Consider the following 21,645-nt stretch of genomic DNA (forward strand, 5'->3'; position numbering starts at 1 on the left):
TGACAAATACAGAAACATTGAGATGCACTGCAAACCTGCTTATATCTGCTTATCGCTGCGTTTAGTGTGTTATAAACTATTTATTAAATGTTACCCGGAGCTTGTAAAAGCTAAACGAGGGAACTTGAACTCAAGTGTGACCAAAACCGGAGTCTGCAGTCGACTTGAACTGGTATTTTTAGCCGCGGAATTCACGTTATTGTCTATTTAGGAATATCCTTAGTAATAAGTGTGGCGTCTAAACTAGTGTGGGTTTCGTATCAGTAATGTAGTGTCATCGTTGTACTGGTGCCAGAATCGGTGGTTGTTGTCGCTGGAGGTTTTCTAACGGCATTAATAGGTCTATTAGTAGTAGTAGTAGTAGTAGTAATACTAATAGTTGTTGTAGCAGTAGTAAATGCTGTTAGTATTTCTGTTCCTATCAGTATGAAGACTAACAGCTGCATTACCTGTATCAGTTTTACCATTAAGAGGTGCTGCAACCAGTCACTCTGAGGGTTTGTCTCAGTTTACTGGGATTAAATAAAACCAGCAATGGAAGCAGTGATTCCTGTTCAAACAACAGATAATTAATCCCAAAACCCATTTTGATGATTTGTTGATTCATCGGGCAACAGTGTCACACATTCTGATTCTAGCCTCTGGTAGGATTTGCTGCTTTTTTTTTTTTTGCTGTTTTATATCATAGTAAACTGCACAGGGACCGGATGGTAACTCAGCATGATCCTTTGTTGACTTTCACTAGAATCGTGTGCTGATGATCCCGATCAACAACTTTCTGCTGAGTAATTATTCCTGGAAAACCAACGCACATTAGGTTTTTGAAGCGTGTGTTTTTGCACATACGAGGGCTTTGGTCTCATATAATTCGAGGCAGTGCTCTTAACCTCACTATGATTATTTCGTATGTGGTTTTGCATTAGGCACGCCGCACCGTATTATACTGTGGGCGCTGGTGGGAAGCACAGTGATGAAGCATTTTATGACTGTCATCATTTTGAAAAGTGAAAGTACATCATTGCCAAGACTTTGGCGCAGATCATCTGTGCTGATCTCCTTCAGCCGCCTGGAAAGAGCGAAGTGTTCAGTAATAAATCAGGACTAAAACCGACACAGATCGGGGATATCGGGGGGTCCGCTGATCCAGATTTGCTCTTAGGTTTCCTCATGTTGGTGCAGAGCGAAGGCGGCGAGTCCGTCATCAGGTCTGACAGGATCTCTGACACCGAGCAGTCAGTCATCAGTCACACTGTCAGTGTCACTCTGGCTTTTCAATTCGGTGTTTTTCGGCCGAGCCTTGGCTCTGTAGTCTTTAGGTCCGCAGCGATCAGTCGCTTAATCAATTGGTCTATCGACAAAAAAATAATCGGCAACCACTTTGATAATCGAATAATCGTTTCGGTCATTTTTTTAAAGCAAAAAAAGTCAAATATTTACCATTGTTGAGTTCTCAGATATGGTTATTTGATTCTTTTCTTTGGCACACATGATAGTAAACTGAATAAATTTGGGTTTTGGACCGAAGGTCCGACAAAACGACATCAGAAGACGTCGCCTTGGCCTGTGGGAAACGGTAACAGATATTTTACAGACAAAATGACTGGTTGACTCTATTTTGTGGTTTGGCATTTCCGGTTTTTACCCACACTGACAACTCTGGTTCTAGGGATGAAAGTGGACCAGATTAAAATATCTCGGGAGCTCCGTCCACTTTCCTAGAAGCAGACTACGAAATTAAGCCCACGTAACATCATAAATGCCCTCTAATAATTGCAGCCAAGAGAAAACTGGCAACTTAAAACAGGGTCACAGAAAAATAACAGTTGAGAATCTGTGTCATGTCACGAAGAACAAAAACATGACCTTTATTTTTGACAGAAACTTAAACATACTGTTTTTAAATTGCAGCCCAACCCACCTCAGGCCCTTTTCATTTCCGTAGTCATTTATTTTAAGCTTTTTTTTGTCGTCAGTACAAAGTGGATTTCTTCACCTTCAGCTCCTTCCTGCTGCTTCACTTTCCACTTGTTAAAACTGTTTGCACAGCGTTTCGAAGCTCGCTGGGAGTTTTCGTGACACAGATTACAAACGGCCACAGCCTGCGCTCCTACTGCCGTTCGTTTTGGATGATGAATTCATGCCAACCTGATTTATTTGGCTGTTAGCTTATTGCATAGCACTAAAATAATGTTCAATAACGTTCATGCATTATAGAGAGTGGAAGCCTTTTGGTTTTTTTGTCATGTGGCAGCGAGAGTGCGCTCCATCACTCACTAAGCCACCGCTTAATACAACATAAATCGCAGTACTTGGACTTTACAGCAGCTTCCTGACCTCTTGAGTGATGGATAAAATGTCTGACTTTTATCAAATCTGCACAGACAGATTGTGTCTTACCTCGTATTGATATTTATTTCCATGGCTGCGGCTTTTATTTCGGCCCGGTAATGAGCAGGAAGAAGGAACTGCTGCCATGGGTCTTCAGTAACGTGATCTAAATCATTCGGGTCACGTTCGCTCACGTATTCAGGCTTTGACGTCCAAACTTATTATCTTGAAAGTGTCCGTGTCCAAAGATATGGATAACGTTCACGTGTAGGGGGCGTTTCCAGCAGTGAATTCCAAACTAAATCACATTTTATACGTTCGGGTCACGCGGCTCTAGGAATGGCAATGTCAGTCGGTCCACAACTTTTGTCCAAAATAAAATATCTAAAAAAAATCTGCATAAATTTAGTTCAGGCATTCGTGGTCCCCAGAGGATGAATCCCGTGGACTTTGGTGATAATTTGACTCTAACTCCAGGGACCTTCATGGCGCTGACAGTTGTGGCTTAGCGTGAAATATCTTGACGACTGTTGGATATATTTCCATAGAATTCATGTTCCCATCAGGATGAACTGTGATGACTTTGCTGATCCTCTGACTTAACATCCAGCGCCATTGCCAGGAAAACATTTTATTCCGTCTGGTGCTTTGGTTTATGACCAGGTACCTGCCAAACCAATGACATTACCATCAGACTCAGCTTTGCTTTGTGTTTAGTGCTAATTAGTGGATGTTAGTTAGGCAGCACAGAGCCACAGAGCTGCTAGCATGACTGTAGACTTGTTTCTCCACAGTTTCCATTATTATATTTATGCAACTCGTAGTCTTCTTTTAACGTAAACATATAAAAGAATCATACATTATTGAATAGGATCCCTAACATTTGTTTTTGTTTTGTTTTTTAAGATGTGCGACCAAGCTATGTATTAAGTGGCACATTAGAAAGTTAACAAATAAACCTCAGTTTATCAGTGCTCCGTTTTGGAGAAAAATCTAATTACGACCTCGAGCATATCTTTGGCTTTTCTGTGCTCGCACTTCTCGTTACTTGTCAGTCAAACATATATGCTGACGCTAATATATCTGCAATAAGCTAATGTCTGCCGATAAATCAGCAGCACCGATTTATCGATCTACCGCTAGTCGGCGGTGAAAATGACTAACTGACGTGGTGTTCACGGTGGTAAGAAGTCTGAAGTTCGTGGTTTACTCTTGTCTCATGCGCCCCCCTCCTCTCCTTTCAGGTGGTGTCGGTGTTGCGTCCGGAGGAGATGTTCGAGTGCGTGTTCACGTGCGGTGCGGACTGTAAGGGGACGTCCCTCTATCCCTGCCTGCAGATCTTCGTCAACAACTCGGAGTCAAACTCTGTGGCTCTGCTGCACTTTGACGAGCAACAGCTGCTCCTCAACCCAAAGGTAAAACAAAACTTTTTTTTTTTAATTATTATTATTATTTCTGTGTTAGGAGCCAGAAATATTTCAAAGTGGATGCACACAGGGATAACAGATGCACACACAGTTTCTTTTTTTTTTTATATACCATTATACTACAGTATATACTACATTGGGTAAATGCATAGGCGGACTTGTTATGCTGACACACTGCGCGCCATCAGTTCTCCGATCGAGTCTCCCCTCTTTTGAAGATTATTGTATGCAGGTATGTCGGGGCGGTTTTTCCACAGGTCTGTGTCAGATCGGGTCCTGAACCGGTTGGACCCCTTTAAAAAAAACATTTAATCTATACAGCATTACTCAACCTTGCCACATGACCGCAGAGTACAACCTGTCTCCGGTGACTCCGGCATGCTAATGCTGAGGGTTGCGGGGCAACGTTCATGCCAGCCTCGTAGTTTTAATCGTAGGTTTAATCCAGAGTCAGACAAAGCTACAAAATGTCCCCGAAGGCCAAGCCATCAGTCAGATGCACCCGTTTTGCTGATATTGTTATTCGTTGGACCAGCATTACTAGTCCAACCAATAGCTATACCAACACCTCAACAGTGTTTAGGAGCCTGACATTTCCCCAAAACCCTTTTAAAGGTTTAGGTTTTAGAGTGAGGAGTGCATGGTGGCTAGTTCAAGGTACCCACAAACAAAGAAGTACTCTAGAGTGGAAATAATCAGTTGATTAATCGGTTATTGATTTTGACACACAGTCCCTCTGCAAGACCAGGACTACAAGATGCAGGATGGAGGAGCTGACAGAGTAGATACTTAATATAATTAAGATAGATAATAAGATATGTTATGTAAGATAATCAAATAATGTAAACCCACGTGATATGGAGTAAACCTGGGGCTCTTGGGATCGCGGGGGGTCTTTGTTCTCTGGGCAGGTGCATCGACATGGGAGTGTTTCCAGCAAATACACAGAGAAGAGCCAGCTCCGCCTGTAGAAACCTTGAAATCTCAGCAGCCAAATGGAGTGAGGGCCTGGCTTCAATCACATCTGCAAATAACCACCGTATTTCAGCCATTCTGCAAAAAAAGATCCCTTTAATTTACATGCAGATAAGAAAAAAGAAGCTGCTAGTAGGACTGTAGTCAAACAGGTATTAATAGCTTTGAAAAATAATGTGTGACGATTAAATGAGTTGATAAATTTATGTAAACATAAGGTATTAGTTGACAGGAGCTTATCGGTGTAGAGTTCATGGATTTCCTTTAAAAAAAACAACGAAAACAAAGAACAACAAAAATAATCCAAGGTAATTAAATCTCAGTTGAGAGATTAGTCAATTTCTAAACTTTTAAGGTCAGGACGTTGAACTTGAGTGAATGAAATGATACCGGTTGTAAGACGGATAAACTCGATGTTGAACTGGTCAGACCGATTGGTTCATTGCGTTTCCTGAGAGTGAGGGTTCAGTGCAATGCGTCAGAATGTAAAATCACGTGAATCGGTTGTTCACTTTGTCCGATGAGCGTCGGTCTGACTGGCTTTCGTATCGCAGCTGCCTGAAGTCAGGTGGTGAACAGAAACAGATCCAGATAGACACAACACACCGAGTGCGAAGGGAGGACTTCGAGCACCGTTAACAAATGGCGGACAGTAAACGCATCACAGCTGACACCAGGCCTGATCATGTGTGGCTTCAGTTTCAAGCTCCTGCTGGGGCCAAACATATATAGACACCGTCATACTTTCGTGCCCTTTTCTTCTGGGTTTCTCTGTTGGGGAAACCTTAATACTTTACCGTGCACAGTGTGCAACTGCTCCGTTGCCCCGAGGGCCCCAAGTTTATTCCATATCCTTTGGCTCTACATAATTTGATTAATCGCAAATTTGTTAGTTAGAAATTTGATCCACTGAGGTAGAATATCGACTATAACAGGTTCTTGCCCCTTGCATCTCATAGTCCTGGTCTTGCAGAGGGACTCTGTGTCAAAATCTAGTTTTAAGACCTTTGTAATTTTAGTTTATATTGAGGTTGTGTGTTGTAAACTTGCAAACAATGTTTAATTTCATTATCATTACCTGTTGTGATTATTTCTTTTAATAATCAATTGATGATTCAGTGAATAAAATGTCAGAAAATATTGAAAAAGGCTTCATTATTCCCTGAAGCCTGAGCCAACGTATTCAAATGGGGTTTTTTTGTTTTTGTCTGATGAGAAGTCAAAAACCAGAAAATTTCCAGTTTACTACAAAGAAAACTGGGAAAACAACATTTCACCTTTGCTCGGGGAGACAATGAAACTGTCGCGAACGGTGCGAGTCAGTAGCGGCCCAACAACAAAACCTTGCCCCGTTGCCTCCTGGGAGGCAGAGACGATCATAAGTCAAATTTAGTCCATATGAATTTTGTCTGAGGGGGGAACGTCATCTTAACAAAGTGAGTTCAAGTGACGGACAGCGTGCGGGATACTTTGGGCTTCTTTTAAAGTAGGTAGATCACTCTGTAACGTGAACGCCGTATTTCTACCGTTAACCTTGAGATCACCAGGAACATAACTGTAAAACACTCCCTGCAGTGTTTCTCCGTCTGATTAGCCTTCAAACGTACGGAGCCTTTACTCAACATCAACTTTGTGGATCATGTTTCATCGTCTCGGTCGTACCTGTTGCCCCCCCCCCACCAATGCAGCCGCCCTGCGCTTTAGTGACACGGTTGTTGTTTGAAATCTGGTGGAAAGTCTGAAATCAGAGGAGTGGGGGCTGTTGTAGCAGCACATGACATGCTCAGCTATCACATATGGGTGTAACATTCAGGCGACCACATACTTTTGGCCATGTGTATAGTCAAGGACCCCCCCCCCCCAATTGGAGAGCCTGGAAGAAGGAGACCAGCAGGTCCTGAGGTGAAATGATGAAACAGTCAGTGTCCGCCTGTCGGTCCGCGGGACGACTTCTTCTTCTTCCTTAGTGCACGTCTGGGTTGTTGCTACGGCAACAGAGTAAATATAGAGGGGAGAGACGGCGCGTCATCGATGCCGCTCAGTCGCCATGGCGACCGCAATGGAGATGATGCGGAGAGACAGAGGGAGAGAGAGACGAGTCACGCTTCATTCAGAAATCTCTTAATGTCTCATGGAGAGAGAGGGAGGGAGGTTGGACATTAGGATGGATGTCACACTGCCTCGCTCCCGGGCTCTGTCACCTTTTATCTATAACTAATGAGAGAGCGCTTCACGCCTCAAAGGGACTACAGTCAAATCTTATTTAGATATATATTGCCAATATCATAATTAAAACTTTGCCTCAAGGGGTTTAACGATCTGTACAAAATGTTAAATGTACAGGAGAAAACCTCAGCAAGAGCAACGGAGGAAGGATCCTTCTTCCAGACCAACGATAGATGTCAGGTGGTTTTCAGAAAAGGACCGTATGAGCCGTGCCTCACGTACCGGGTTTAATAGACTCATTGAGACTGGAGGGAGAATGTAAAGATGAGTTTTAACCTTCCAAAGTACACTGTCCCGGCCGAGGGACACTTCGGCTTTGGCAGGGCTACTTCAGGTGTGTTGTGGTCTGTGCTGGACTCAGGCTTCACGCAACCTTGACAGATTCTACATTGTTGGAAAGCTCTAAGTCTCCTGACAGGACCCTCACATCACTGCAACAGCTGTCTGACTTTTTGGTTGTGAAACTGAAAGCGTTACCCCTCGAAGCAGAGCGAGGTTATGGCTGTAATTCAGAAGAACAGTAACCTCTTTATTTTGGGTGGATTATTATCGGGTTTATGTGCAACAATGGAGGCGTCTGTTAAGGGGTTAAAGGCCTCAACGGAGTCGGATAGTTCGATGTCAGTGGGGGGATTATTCCAGGGGAAGGGGACGCGATAGTAAACAGCAGACTTCTTTTTAACCCTGGAGACAAGCAAGCGGTAAATACAACTGGAAATCTTACAGGTTTCTGAAAGCTCTTGTGTATCCTGCACGGAGATGAAACTGAAGGACATGAAAACAAAGCCACCGCTGAGTTAAATGTCGTGATAACGGCTACTGATAACGGACATTATGAAAGAGGGCATGAAAACATGTCATTTTCCTTTTTAAAAAAAAAAAAGAGACTCTAGTCGAACTGTTCTTCATGAGCTCCGTGACCTTTTACCTAACTGACTACGGAGTCTTAATTGCAGCTGTGTCTGTAATGGAGGTTGAGCCTGATGACCAGCTGACTGAGAGACAGATGAGGAGAGAGAGAGAGAGAGACCCGGAGTTAATTGGTGTTGTGTCTACAGGGGGCGATTAGTTAATGGAGCTGCCTGTGGACCAGATGACTGACATGACATTAAGATCAACAGCAGCACAACTGTTACAGAGACCAACTGTCTCCTTGTGTGTGTGTGTGTGTGTGTGTGTGTGTGTGTGTGTGTGTGTGTGTGTGTGTGTGTGTGGATCGTTCTGGTTTATTACAGCCGGGGTCTTATTTCGTCCATCATCTCTGTCAGTAATAATCAGAGCCGTTCTCTTCAGTCGTTCGAACCAAGTCAAGTCTTTGAAACTTCACATCAAATACTTCTAGTGGAAACAGAACAGTATTTAATACCCGGTTGAACCAAAGCAGCCGTATGTGTCAGACACTGTATGTTATTACCATAACACAAGATGACCCCCCCCCCCCAACATCTGAGAAAAAGTCTTTTTGAGGACAGGAAACGCTTTGACACTCGTCCTCTTGAGAAAGTTTCCCTGAGATCCCATTAATCCAGAAAAGACGAGAGTCCTCATTATTAAAATGTTTTCTCTCATAGGAACTAGTATCTTTAAGATTTTTTCCAGTAATAATGCTAAAAATGCACAAAGTTGTCTGAAGAGAAATCACCCGTGCGTGTCCAAAAACACAACATTAAGATGAAAACACTAACGTTGTCCTGCCGTTTGCTGCGGTCAAAGTGAGATATTCAGAGCGTCAGCATGTTTGAAAATCCCGCTGTTTCCTCTGAACAGACCAGACACTGGACGTCTGCCGGTGTAAACAGGCAGAGATCCACTCCTGATAAACTGTCAATACAGGGTTTAAATCAGCGTTATTGATCAGGACACACAGTATCGTGAAAACAGACTCTGTGCGCCTGTTTGATTTGTTTCTCTGGAAAATTATGGGCATAACAACCATCAGTCTGCTCCTCTATCAGCTGCCTCCGAGTCCCCAAACTGAAACTCTAAACTCAGTCAAACGCGGAGCCTCAGCAATGTTCATTAAACAGCCTTCAACACACAGTAACAGCGAGAGCTGTCTGACATGAAATCTGGAGTTTATTCCTGCAGCTTCAATGTAAAACATCCACAGCTTCATCAGATCCAGACCAGATCCCTGATTCTGCTCTGAGCCAACGGGCAGGTTTCCTTCTTCAGATAAGGAACATCTTCCACTCATCGGTTCTTTCGGTTTCAGGCACAAAAACAAGTTTTCGCGTTGGCGTCCTCATGAGCTCTCAGTCATTTTGGGTCGTTTTCTGCCTCCTTCCACACATACCTTCAACTACGTCATCAAACCTGCAGGCTGATGTTTGGTGACTTTGTGGAGCTACTGCGAAGCAATAACGAAATCACATAACTACCTGTGTGCCATCAGCTGTAGCATAACGAGACGAGGCGCTGGGACTTTAGCAAATCGTGATTTTAAAAATAAATGAAGTCTGATAGTCTTTTAATACACGACATATTACGGAAATGCGTCTTCAGGGACGGTGGGATCCGAGCAGTCGAGCCGTGTCCATGCTTTAGTTTGAAAACCTCCCAGAAGTTTATTGTGGAAGACAGACACACACACACACACACACACACACAGGGATACACACCTCCTGAACCATACCTTGTTTACTGGGGTCAGGAGTTCATTTCGTTTTTGTAGAAACAAATATGAACCGCGGAGACATGAGGAGAGAAAATGGCTGGAAGAAAAAAACAAATGGGCCGCGAGAGCTTTTTCCACATGGCTGAGCGGCCGCTGATTGTGAGCGTGTGTGTGTGTGTGTGTGTGTGTGTCATAGGCTACTTTTGGGGACTCCTTTCAGACCAAAGACCAGTTAATTGGGGACAGGAAAGCCAGGTCCCCAATTGGGAAAGAGACGATTTTTGGGTCAGTGGTCAAGGTTGGAATTAGGCTAAGTCTCCAGGAAATTAATGCAAGTCTATGTAATTTTCCCAAAAGTGACCAAGGTCAATATGTGTGTGTGTGCTTGTGTGTGCACGCACCTTCATACGCCCCAAAGGTAACTGCGTTTTTACTCAGAGTGTGTATTTGTGTCCGTCCCGTAATGTATTTCCTAAGTGCTGAAATCCCTCGCTGAAGTCTTAACCACAAAGTAAAGCTGCTTTGGCTCTGGGAGAGATGTTAGCATCGTCATGGGGATTAGTCCACGTGGTTTCAGGGCCGCCACGCTGGCGCCAGTTTGTATCTCTGATTCTGTGAAAATCTACATACCGGTGTCAAACATTTGTCACATTGTTGTGTTTAAATCCCCAAAACAGTTTGTCCCGCGGAGTTAAAATGTGAAGCATTGGTCGGTGATCTGCACGTGAATTGAGATGACTCAGGGGAACGTTTCAGTTTACCACTTCCTCTGACGCTGCAGTCTGTTTTTTTTCGATTCCTCAACCCTCGTCACGTGCGTTCCGCGGCAGCTGGTCGGCTCCTGCGTTTCCCAGGATGCATTTTTATCGCTCAGTTGACGTACAGGCTAAGGCTGCAGGTGTCCCGTTTGTACCTTGTGGACTGGGAAATTAAAAAGCCATTTCAGTGTGATTTAGCTCCGAGCAGCCCTTTTCGTCCCCCCCTTCGTTTCCCGTGCATCTTTACTTGTACCTGTACATTTCCCTGTTGCCGCATGTGTACAAAATATTTACGGCGGAACCTGCAGCCTGTAACCAACAAAAACTCCATTTGTAAGGCCTTTTAGCTTCAAAATAAGAGCATGTCGGACTGAGATTTAAAAGCCGGAAATATTCCGGAAAAGTGGTCACCGGGGCCATGAGTATTGATCAATAACCCTATTAACCTCAGCACAGTGACTGCTTATTCATCCCGCGGAGCAGATTCGTTTGAAACTCCTTCCTTCCGGTTCCTGCCTCCAGCAGAGCAAGTCAGCACCGAATCGTGCGTTTTTGTGCTGTACGATGGTGAAACGGTGATCTGGCATCCGAGTGGAGAGCGAGAGCGAGAGGAAGGAAGAGAGGAGATGGAGGCAGGTGGGTGGTTTCACTCAGCCAATTACACCGCAGAGTAATTTCCTCGTTTTGTGACTTAATTATGTTATAAATGTAAATGACGAGAGCGGCGGGTATCCGGAGGGCAACGCTGCTCAGCTGACGGGTCTGACTGACACACACACACACACACACATATTAATATAGCCCACCCCGAATCTCTACGTTTTACCATATTTTCAATATTAACCATGAACCCTGATCCCACATGAATACTGTATAGAAGTAACTCTCATTTTCCCGTCCCTATGAGGACATGTGGACCTCATTTGTGTAGAACACACAGCAACAGAAAACACAGCAAATAGGCTGAAAAGGTCAAAAGAAAGAGCTATTAATTTATAACAGCATGTTTCTTCAGGCAGAGGATGAAAAAAATACTTAATGAAATCACTGAGGAATGACGACAGCAATAACGTGTGTGTGTGTGCGCTGCTAACTTAAACTAATTAACCGTAATGAGGCAGAGCTTCAGGAGCTCCAGCGCGTTGGGGCGCCCGTCAGCGTCTCCCTACCCAGCCAGGAGCCTCCGTCCCTGGGGACACTCTCTGCCTCACTCCCCCGTCTCGCTGTCTCTGGTTTTCTCGGAGGAAATAATGAACTGAAATTGTTCTTAAAGCAACACCTGGTCACTTTTCTGGATTGAGAAGAAGCCTGTCAGTGCTTTTAAAGGAAAATCCTGGTTCTTATACATCCTGGATCGTGCAAGTCTTGTCCTTCTTTTCTATTAGTTATGTGAGCATTTAACACACAAGCTTTGGTCCCTATTTTTTCTTGGAAATTGTTAATTGAAATTGTAATTCAACATCTGCATGACTGATACCGACTGCCGCTTTTAACTCAGCATGGATTTATCAGTAACGCTCTACATGTCGGCTGATAAGTAAGTGAGTAAATGTCAGTGCAGAAATGTCAAAGATATGAGATTGCACATGAATTCACTGGTCTTCTAGAGGGACATGTTTTATTTTACGTCCTGGTCGTTAGTTTATTCTTGGATTATTTTTCTGTGTCAGGTAATTGACGGACAGAAAACCTCGGGCAAGGTCGTGTTGATCCGCCGTAGGAGAACTATAAGGCTGCGACCTACAGTTATTCTCAATATCAACACGTCCGACAATTATTTTCTCGAATAATCGATTGATTGTTTAGTCTATAAAGTAGTAAAAATGCCCTTCATTATTCCCTGGAGCCCAAGTTGACATATTCCACTTGTTTTTTTTGTTTGGTCAATAGTCAGAAACCCAAAAATGTTGAGTTTAATATCATAGAAAAGTAGCAAATACTCACATCTGAGAAGCTGGAATGAGTGAATTCTTGGCATTTTTGCTTAAAAGTCACTCAAACAATTAACCAATTCCCCCAAGTCGTTGCCAATTAGTCGATTAATCGACTAATCACTTCAGCTCCAGGGTGCTGGTTGGTTGGTTTCTGGATGCCATGGGAAATAATGAAACTGCCATTTAGGCCCAACAACAAATCTTTGCACTGGGGGCTCCTATAGGACGTTAATCTGACCGTGCCTACATTCGACTCTTTTGCCGGATGACACTGGATTTGTTGTTGTTGTTGTGCTTCACCGATCCCGTCGTCCCAACACAGTGGTCTCATCAAAAGGAATGAGGGGGGCTTCGTCTTTTCACAAAGTGCCGTTGACCGTCCGAACGCGGTCTTGACCGACTTACGGCTTTGGTCCCTCGGACCGGCTGATTTTTTTTTTTTTTTCTGTGAGCGAATGAAATGCACACGCTCAACCACGGACCGGTTGCCATCGTGCGTGAGGCGCCTGATGAGTAGTGCAGCTGGGCCCTGGCGTCGTAGTGTCAGATGAAGTGAGGCTCACACCTCTTCTCAGGTAGAAGGGGGGGGGGGCAAAACAAACAAACACACACTCCTGCTAAAAAGAGGCGAAGACTGACCTGCTGATTCATCGCCGCCCTGTTCGCCCTCGCCAGGGACAGAGACAGGTAGACGTGGCCTCGTGTTAATCTGTTTAGCTGTGTGCAGGGCTGGAGCCAGACAGAAAGGCAACAGCAGGTCACCGAAGACAAAACACACACACACACACGAAGATCCTGACGATCTATTCAAATGCATAATCAGGCTGTAAGACAGAAACACAGCTCCGTCCCATAACGTCAGCACGCGGTCCGGATGGTTACTAACTAATCACAAACCGAGAGCTATTTTCAGAGGCCTTCAAACAAGTTAAGCCCGAAAGCTGCATTAAAACAGACTTTCTGCACGGACAGATCATCACGGGCCCCCGGGCACGGGCACGTAAAAGCCCCCCCAACGCTCCTGCACAGGGCAAAGACCCCCCCAGACTGAACTTTATGGTCGTTTCCATCGCAGTCAGTTTTGCGGTTCGGTCATTTCAAGACCAGACTCGCTTAGTGAAGTGTACAGCCTGCCACGCCGTTGCCTCCCGCATCTCTCTGTGTAACTGCGGGGGAAAGAAAGAAGCCACCACCGGCAGAAACCGGCTGCCAGGCCGAGCGGCGGCGCCGCGTCCAGGTCTTTCGTTACTCATCCGTGCTCTGGCGCCTCTAAAGCTCCCCGGCAGGAAGAGGTCCACTTCCTCATCGCCGACCAATCAAATCAACGCCCTGTCCTTGACCGATCCAATCAGAGCGGACGGCGTCTGTGTTGTCAAACCTGTCGGTGCAGGATCGATGCCCCGACGCTGCCGGTTAATCGTGTGCGTTGTCACGTCGGTGTTGTCGGGTAGCGCGTCTCTGCTACGTGGGACAGCCGCTCGTGGGGGCCGCGTTTCGAAAGGAAAGACTTTGAACCGGAGCTGAAACAATTCACCGGCCTTCTGTTGCGGTGATCGATTAATTGTGTGAATGACTTGTCGTTGTCGTTGTTACCGGTTTCTTCCACGTGATGACTTCTCTGTTTTATGTCTCAGTAAACCGAACATCGTTGGGTCTGGACGAGACGAGTTCATTCGGAGACGTGACCTTGAGTCCGGAGGATCTGTCTCGTGAAATGTCTCCACGTTGTACTTTAAGCACATTTACTCGAGTACTGTACTTAAGTACCGATTCAAGGTACTTTACTTGAGTATTTCCATTTTATATTACTTCACATTTACTATATTTCATAGAAAGAAAGAATATTGTGCTTTTTTCTTCACTATATTTGTCTGAAGGCAATTGTTACTTTTCATACATTTCCTGTCCAGTAAAACCCACGAATCTCCCTGTTTTTTAACAGTTAATATGAACTATTTAAACACACACACACACACACACACACACACACACACACTTGGACTATCCGGGAAATGCATCGTCGCAAAGCTGATCACCCACACACACTCTTGCAGTTGTAACCTCAGCGAAACTACAGACGTGATCATCTTCACCCGACGGTTCGTACATGAACTCACTCAACAGTGTGTGTGTGTGTGCTCGTTAAAACGAGCTCCACCCTGAACAGCCGCAGTAGTAAAAGGCAAAATGCACTCGAACCCACCAGCAATGAATTAATAGAGACAGTAAAACACCGGCAGGGTGGTTTTTCTGCCTCATGAGTCACTTTACTGTTGATACTCGGAGTACATTTTACCGACAGTCGGTTTTTAGTGCAGGACTTTTACTCGTAGCCCAGTATTTCCCCGCTTATACCTAAAACCAGGATCTAATGACTTCTCCCGCCACCGCTAAACAATTGTAAATAATCTGCAGATAATCAATAATAACAATGGAACCTGGAACCGGGACCGCAGGTAACGATTAATTTAATTATCGATCGACCTGCCAGTTCTTTTGGCGATTATTGGTTTTGTCATAAATGGAAGTAAACAGCGGGAAACCCGCGGGTGATCGGTGTGTGGATCCGGACCTCAGCCGTTGTACCGGCTGAGGGACTGACAGACCGGATCCGGAGACCCGCGGTTCAGACTGTCACTTCATCCTGGTCAGCGTGTGACGGCTCAGACCCACGCACACACACACACACACACACACACACACACACACACACACACACTTGCAGTTGTAACCTCAGCCTGTTGGCATGGCAACCGCAATCACCCGACGGGGACGACCCGCCTCTGATGTAATCGGGCGAGGCGCGTTTGATTGGCCGGATGACGACCGGCTGCCGGGCCCGAGCTGGGTCGTGCAGGCTGACACTCACCTGAAAGAGAGAGAGAGAGAGAGAGAGAGAGAGAGACAGAGAGAGAGAGAGAGAGAGAGAGAGAGAGAGAGAGAGAGAGAGAGAGAGAGAGACAGAGAGAGAGAGAATGGGAGCGATGGTCTCTCTACCTGCGCTGAGTCTGGACGAGATGCAATCGGACTAGTCCAGGGAAGATCTGATTAGAGACCGACGAGGTTAGAAAAAAAAACATCAGACACTTTTACAGCTGAGTGGAAATGAGAGGAAAAAAAAAAAAAAAGTAGTACGGTGGCCCCTAAGGACAAAACACATGCAAGAGAGAAACAAACGTGGTAAACAAAACACAGGGAACAAGAAGTGCAGTTTGGCTCATGTACGTAACCTAAACAACTTTACCAAGTTTTGATTTTTCCTTTCCAGAGAAGAAAATAACCATTTGCATTTCAAACATGTGGCCAGTTTATCCGAGCCATTGCTGCGACGGTCTCAGAGAGGCGAGGAGCGTCCTGCCGGGTGAGAGCGGCGGTCACCTCGGCGGCTCGTCGCCCGGCTCCACCGAGGACCGTCGCCTTTTCTCCGCGGGCCCCCCTGGGAGACTTACCCCTGGCTCTGTGGTCCCCGGTGGTCCCTAGTACACGTCGTGATCCCTTTTTGGAGGATACACTTTCGTTGCTGCATGTTTGTCTGAAGCCGACGCCGAGCCGTTAATGAACACGTGTTTTGTTGGACAGTTTAACGCCGGCGCTGCCTCCGCGGACTGAGCGGAATTTCAACGAGCGCGGATCGGCGGAAACCCACGGTGTGTTCGCTTCATCCCGTCAGCGGCAGGCCCGGGCCACCCTTTATTCATATATCTATCTATCCGACCCCCCTTCTCTGTACCAATCACACCATCGTCCTGGCAACCGGTGGATCCACAGCAAGCAGCCAGGCACCAATCAGCCTCCTGCATTGTGCGTGTGTGTGTGTGTGTGTGTGTGTGTTGGGGTTATGCTCAGAAAATTAAACTCAACTGCACAGGAGGAGAACGGTGCAGATCCCCTCTGAACCAATCGGTGTCGAACCCGCCTCGCGGTTTCGACCTCATTACAGCGCCCCCCGCTGGCTAGTCACCGCGGGGACACTGGAGCGATGCCCCAGTCCTGCGACTTCTGTCGATCTCTGATCATCAGTCATTTGTCTGTAAGAAATAAAAAAAATAAAAAAAAAACAGGGACAATAAAAACCGACCGGTTCCTAAATGATAAGATGATTAAAAAAATCCACCTTTCTCCATGTTGAAGATTTAATATTTGAAACAACAGTTGTGTAAGAATGAAGTTCATTCTGACTAAATCATGCAACAACAACAACAAAAAAATTCTATGTATATATATTATATATATATATATTATAGTCACAAAGGGAGGGAAGATGATTTAAAACTTCTAGTATTTGCTCAAGACCCATTTCTGGAGAGGGGCTGCTATGTAGCTACTCGAATTTGAATACTTTGCCTACTTTTTTTTTTTGGGAAATTATTTTTTAATATTATTATATATAACGATTCTGAAACATCAGCTGTAGTTTTTATATTTATTGTATGTATTAGATCCCTTCTCACATGTCATATTTGTCTTTTTGTTTTTTGTTTGTTTGTTTGTTTTGTGTCCTTTTTCAAGCAAAGACGTCAACTCATTCCCTAGTGGATTTTATGAGGATTGTGCCTCATTGGAAACTGATGTGAGCCGTATGGGCGATTCCTAAAAGCAAGCAGCAACTACATGGTGGATGGTTTGCTTGTGTGATCTGCATTTGACTCGGTGAATGTACGGTTTTGCTGTTGGTTGTTAAACGTGTGGGATTTAGCGTTGGGAACGGCCTTGCGGCGTTTTCAATGAGGCAAACGGATGGTTTCAGCTTCTCCAGTGTGACGATTTCCCCTGCTTTTCTCTGTTACATGTCGTTGCTAAACAGATATCTCTGGGTTTCGGACTGTTGGTCGAACAATGCGAGACATCTGAAGACGTCCCATTCAGCTCTGCAAAGCTGTGACGGGCATTTTTGACAATTTTTTGATGTTTCGTAGACGATTAATCGAGAAAATAATTGGCAGATTAATCGACGATAAAAATGAGAACTATTTGCAGCCCTAATATAAACTGCTTGAGATCAACAACTTAACATTTGACAAAACAATTTCAACTCAAGGTCCACTTGCTTACTTGTTATGGAGCTTTTGACCGCATCACACAGTCCTCATCAACAGAGGTAGTTTGTTTAGTTGTCGTGGACCTGCAGACGTTGAAACTCTAGGACTTCGTATGTTCCCGTGTTGACGTAAACCTCAACCGGACACGACCTGATGAGGACTGTGTCGTGCATGTGGATAAATACACCTTGATTTGCTTTTTTTTTTTTCCACCGGTTACGTAGTTTTCTGCGACGTCGTTCCAGGTAAACTACTAACAACCGCGGCATTGACATTGCAGTAAAATCTCCTGTCTCTCTGCGCCTCAGTGTTCGTACGTCCCTCCCTGTGAGAGGGACAACCAGAAGAACAAAGACAGCGTGTTGTGGTGGGAGGATTACTTCACCAGAGAGGTCAGCAGCCAGTCCTTCACCTGCTTCTTCAACCAGCAGAGAAGGTGAGACACGCACGTGCACTTACAGCGCAGTCTATTTTAAGGTGCGTTGCAGATAAATTGGAAACAGGAGGAGGTGTGATGCCGTGAAACTAACTGATCATCGTTGCCGCGGGCGATCACAGATGGCCGCCGCAACCTGCAGAATCACCGAGGCGTCTTTCTGACAGAACCTTTTTCCACTTCACAATTTACTGCCGCGACCTGTGACCCCACAGAAGTGAACCTTACCTTCAATTTAACAGCTCTTACACCTCCAGATCTCATAGCTCCATTTTTCAGCCACTTTTCTGAAGGACATTTTTTTTTCCCAGGATTGTTTGCAAGCTGCTGCTTCAGAGTTGATGAATCAAACTCAAAGAAGCAGTTCTCGTGTTTCGAATTAGTTTTGTGTGTATGAGAAAGTGTTGCAGTTTACACCAGTTTCTGAACCTGGTAATTGAAAGTAGTTCAACAGAATTTGCGTAAGTGACGTCACGTAAAGCAAAAGGGAAAATAACAGCAGGACATCACATAACTGCCATGAGACATAAAAGAATTGAAAACAAGAGTAAAAGTCCACAGCCACACTAACGGCTTTGTGAGACTGTACTCGGGCGAGGCGGTGCTTTGAGCTGAATGCTAACCCGGGCGGGAATGTCATTAGTTTTGCACGTATTTAGTCGTAAAGCTGAGTGTTGGACAAATTTTTAAATTTTGACCTAATGATCAAGCTATACGAAAAGGTTCACCAAAGCCGATAGGGCTCATCCTCTGGGAAACATGAATGTCGGTGTAAAATTTCATCTCAATCCGTCCAGTAACTGTTAAATTATTCCCAAAGTGGACCAAAGTGCTGGACGGGCAGACTGACACTGCTATTCCAGACAGTCTGGACATTTTCTTAGGATCCCTGCCACCGGTGGAGCCAAAGATGTAGACTAAAGTTTGTCCTGAGGGTGACACTAAAGGGAATGCGACTTCAGGGTTCACCATCTGGGCAGCGGGGAAGTACTCGGGGTTTGACGTCAATTCCCCCTGAATTCTGACATTCTTTGTCTACGAGTGGAAATGACTCAAATGGGAATGTAAACAACCAGTCAAATGCTTTAAAACACCACAATTCCTCCAGTTTTTAAATGAAATTTACGTTCTTGTTATGTCTCAGTTTACTCTGAAATTAAAACACAGGAAAAATAAACGATTGGAGATTTAAAAAGAAAGAACCATGGAATCTTTTTGTTTAACTAAATTGAATCTAAATTCTGGACTCTGAAGTTCGTCCCAATACACCCAAAGTAAATAAAAATTTTACTTTAGTGCATTACTTCAGTGAATGTACCACTGCCCTTTAGTGTCCTTTTGATGTGTTTCCCCTGGTTTGGTCCTGTCAGCTCCAGTAAAGTGAATTCTTGATGCTGCAGCCTACAGTGATACTTTAAACGGCAGTGATCGTCAAGCAGTTTGTGTTTGTCCCTTTCCTGTTTCAACGTGACACAACCAGCTCCATAAAGAAATGGGTTTACCCCATCTGGTGTGGAGGAATTTAGCTGGCCAGCACAGAGTCCTCACCCCGAACCCCGTCCAGCACCTTTTGGGATGAACTGGAACATCAGCTGTGAACCAGACCTCATCACCCAACGTCAGTGCTGGACCTCGCTGATGCTCTTGTGCCTGAATGGGAACAAATCCCCGCAGCAGGTTCAAAATCTGGTGCAAAGACCGAAACCAGAAGAGTGATGGCTGTTAAGCCGGCACATTAGTTGACATGATTAACTACCATTTGTGCAGGGACACTCTGGGTATAGAAGTTTAGTGGAGAAAGGATTGCAGAGTGTTTTGATTCAGATTCAGGTGCCGATTCTGGCACAAGACAGGTGACACAGTAGATACAGCGAGAGGATCATGAAGTTGCATCCTGAGAATAAATGGAAATAAATAAAACAGGTAGATTGATAGCTCTAGTTTGTCCGCAGAACTTTCCTCTTTTTCTTTTCATTCAGGGAACTGTACATGCACTTTTTTTGCTATGACTGATAATTGATGAGATGAAGAAAAACAGATCTCCTTTGGCCTGTCGGCTTAATCCTCCTATTCTTCACGAGCAATGCTTACCTGTGACCTTGGCTGGTTTCATATCCATCCCCTGCACCAGCAGGATCAGAATGAGGAAGCTCTGCTTCACCAACGAGGGCCCGGTGGGAGCTCATTGATGCTGCAGATAAGCTCTTCTTTGGCATTATAGAGAAAAAAAACTGGAACATTCATAAGGGTTTTTTTTTTTTTTTAAAGATGAGAAAAAATACAGTTATTCGCTATATGTTGTGTTGTTTCAGAGGTGGCATGAGGGTTATATCCCAGAACTTTCTGGTGTCGTCTCAGCCAGTGTATAAGCCCCGAAATCCAGTTAAGCGCACTCCTGCAAATTAAGGATTTACTTTTTCCGTCTTTAAAGTTTCTTGAAAACTAATGTTAAATCAAAGAGGCAAATCTTCTCCTTGGAAAACAATAAGTTGTAGTTATAAAAACCCTGTCTTATTAGCAGGAAGTGTAGAGTTTAGTTGATGGTAGCTTAACCGTGATAGAAGAAAACTGCAAAGTGGAAGCAAATGGAAATAATTAGTCAAAGACAACATGTCAATCAGTACAACAACAGTCTCAACAGTCAACGAGTCTCTGTCAGATCTTATTTCCATTTGTTTCCAACTTTGCTGTTTTTTTTATCACAGGTTGAAAAAGTTGCAGCAGCTGAAAGGGCCCCTCCCTTTTCCTGGTTTTTACCAGCTTTTAATGTACAAAACCATCTGCGTTTCCTGACCTGCTCAACACCTCCTCCGTGTTTTCTTGATAAATCCAGTAAAATGTCCATTCGCACAGCACTAATTCATCAGTTCAGCAGCAGTCATGTGTTACTCCCCTCTCTGCTGATAACGCTGAACTACTGTACCATTTTAATTAATTCCTGTTGCTTCTATTTTGCTGTTTTTTTTCTATCTCTGCTTTTAAAGTTTAGAGTTTCATTAATAGTAAAAAACGTCAAAAGTAGAAGGAACTTGAAATAATTAGTGAAAGAAAGTCTTAAAATTGAGTGTTTACTGTTCTTCCTGTGTTTTCAGGCCCGATGACGTGTTGTGGCGCCGTTCCCATGACACCACTGTCCTGCTTCACTGTGTCCTCTGGCCAATGGTGTCGCTCCTTCTGGGCACGCTAATTGTGCTCCTGACCGTGTGCGCCCGTTCTCTCGCCGTTCGAGCCGAGGCCCTTCAGAAGAGGAAATGCTCTTACGAGGTCTGCCAAGACCTGTCCGGCGTACCCTCAGACCGCCGCAGCAACAAGCCCGGAGACCCCCTCTCGACGAACTCTGACCCGGAGCCGTCGTCGCCGTCCACGACCCTGCCGCTGTTCGCGGTGCCGGTTCGACGCCGCGATCGAGAACATTAAGACTGAACAGGGAGATGTTTTCACGTGAAGGAATCGAATTTCCTAGGATGCTGACAAGCTGGGGGGCGAAGTCGACTAGCTGGATGAGGACGCCACCAACAACCCACTGCGGTCTGGTGTGGTTTGAACGATAGGAAAACGAGAGGTGAATATGGCGAGAGGATGAGGGGAGATCCGCCGCGATGCCTATAGATTTCAGGAGAAACAATGTAGAGAAACATCAGCACCTTTCCTCTGATTTTTAACTGCACGAAATGGATCAGCGAGGACTCTCAGACGCTGCTGAGTTGAATCCTCTTCTTATAATCCGCATTTCTTCTGTGCTAGAGTCATAACGAATGGCTATTTAAATGACACCAGTGCTGTGACAGATGATACACTGGCAGGAAAAGTGAGTCCGGTTCAAACTTCGAACACGAGGACTGGCACGTGGAACTCAGCCGCTCTTTACTGAGGTCTTAACTGTAGCTCTTCTATTCATGTAGTTT

At 44.9% G+C, this 21,645-nt stretch overlaps 1 protein-coding gene across 1 annotated transcript in view; it reads left to right on the forward strand.

The window, feature by feature from the left end:
* LOC120802741 (calcium-activated potassium channel subunit beta-4-like) overlaps nt 1-21,157 on the forward strand; it is a 21,685-nt gene extending 528 nt beyond the window's left edge. The window contains exons 2-4 of the mRNA XM_040150852.1: nt 3,573-3,743; nt 17,613-17,740; nt 20,833-21,157. Coding sequence (XP_040006786.1) covers nt 3,573-3,743; nt 17,613-17,740; nt 20,833-21,157 — 624 coding nt within the window. The remainder of the gene's footprint in view (nt 1-3,572; nt 3,744-17,612; nt 17,741-20,832) is intronic.
* The last annotated feature ends 488 nt before the right edge of the window (nt 21,158-21,645 follow it).

This window comes from Xiphias gladius, chromosome 2 (assembly GCF_016859285.1).
Source record: "Xiphias gladius isolate SHS-SW01 ecotype Sanya breed wild chromosome 2, ASM1685928v1, whole genome shotgun sequence".
NCBI lineage: Eukaryota > Metazoa > Chordata > Actinopteri > Istiophoriformes > Xiphiidae > Xiphias > Xiphias gladius.